The sequence below is a fragment of the Echinops telfairi genome, unplaced genomic scaffold, assembly GCF_000313985.2.
Source record: "Echinops telfairi isolate 266 unplaced genomic scaffold, ASM31398v2 ScPeMD7_2;HRSCAF=8, whole genome shotgun sequence".
NCBI classification, from domain to species: domain Eukaryota; kingdom Metazoa; phylum Chordata; class Mammalia; order Afrosoricida; family Tenrecidae; genus Echinops; species Echinops telfairi.
The window spans coordinates 77,579,916-77,580,834 of record NW_022103898.1 but is presented as its reverse complement, the minus strand read 5'-3'; the positions used below and the strand labels follow the sequence as shown (position 1 = coordinate 77,580,834).

Sequence of the window (919 nt, the reverse complement as noted above, 5' to 3'; positions counted from 1 at the left end):
AGAGGGCAGGGCCAGGGCGGCGGGGCGCGCCCGCCTCGCGGTGGCGTCACTAGGGGTGGGGGCACAGGTGCGAACCGCCGCGGGGACGGCACCGAGATGACGGCCGACCTTGGATCCCGTCGTTGCCACAGACGCCTCTGTGCGGCTCGCCAATGGAGCTCCGTAATCGGAACGGGGAACCCTGGTGGTGTTGTTGTCCAACTGCAAGGTCAGCAGTTCGAAATCGACGGCCGGGTTTTCCGCTTGCCCGGAGTTGGCTCGGTGGGAGAGGGCTGCTGCTGTGTGGTCCCTACGGTCACAATGGACTCGGTAGCAGTGAGCTTGGGATTTGGTTTGGTTAGGAAAAAGTCGCCATCAAGTGGGTGCCCACGCATAGCGACCCCATAGGACAAGGTGAGACGGGCCCTGTGCGTTTCCCAGACTTTATGGGAGTAGAAAGCCCAGTCCGCGGCCAAGCAGCTGGTGGCTTCGAACTGCAGACCTTGGGAGTTGCAGCCGGACGCATAACCACTAAAATGTAAGTACAGTTTACATGTAGCCATATAGCGACAAGGCTAAAACTACACTAATTTGCTTATTTTTAAGTTTGATTAGCAGATACTGTACATCATAAAGTTCAATAGTTCAATCGCATCAAGAAGAGCTATACAATCAACACCACGATCCGTTTTAGAACATTTTCTTGGTTCTTGTACTCATCGCTTTTAACGCCCCGTTGCCCAACCTCCCCTGCCATACCTGTAAGGAACCATTACTACGGTTAGTGTCTCTAGATGTACCTATCCTGGATTTCATATACAGAAAAGGATTCTTAAAAAACAATACAGGGGAGGGAGGGGAAAAATGAGGACCTAATGTCGGGGGTTTAAATGGAGAGAAAATGTTTTGAGAAACGATGTACAAATGCGCTTTACACAAT

The 919-nt window shown here is 52.0% G+C and overlaps 1 protein-coding gene across 1 annotated transcript in view; it reads right to left on the bottom strand.

Annotated features, from left to right (window-relative positions):
• The window catches only part of PYM1 (PYM homolog 1, exon junction complex associated factor), a 20,528-nt gene extending 19,792 nt beyond the window's left edge, over positions 1-736 (bottom strand). Inside the window, exons 1-2 of the mRNA XM_004700834.2 lie at positions 650-736; positions 109-289 (exon numbers count right to left, since the gene is read on the bottom strand). Coding sequence (XP_004700891.2) covers positions 109-289; positions 650-736 — 268 coding nt within the window. The remainder of the gene's footprint in view (positions 1-108; positions 290-649) is intronic.
• Between the last annotated feature and the right edge of the window lie 183 nt (positions 737-919).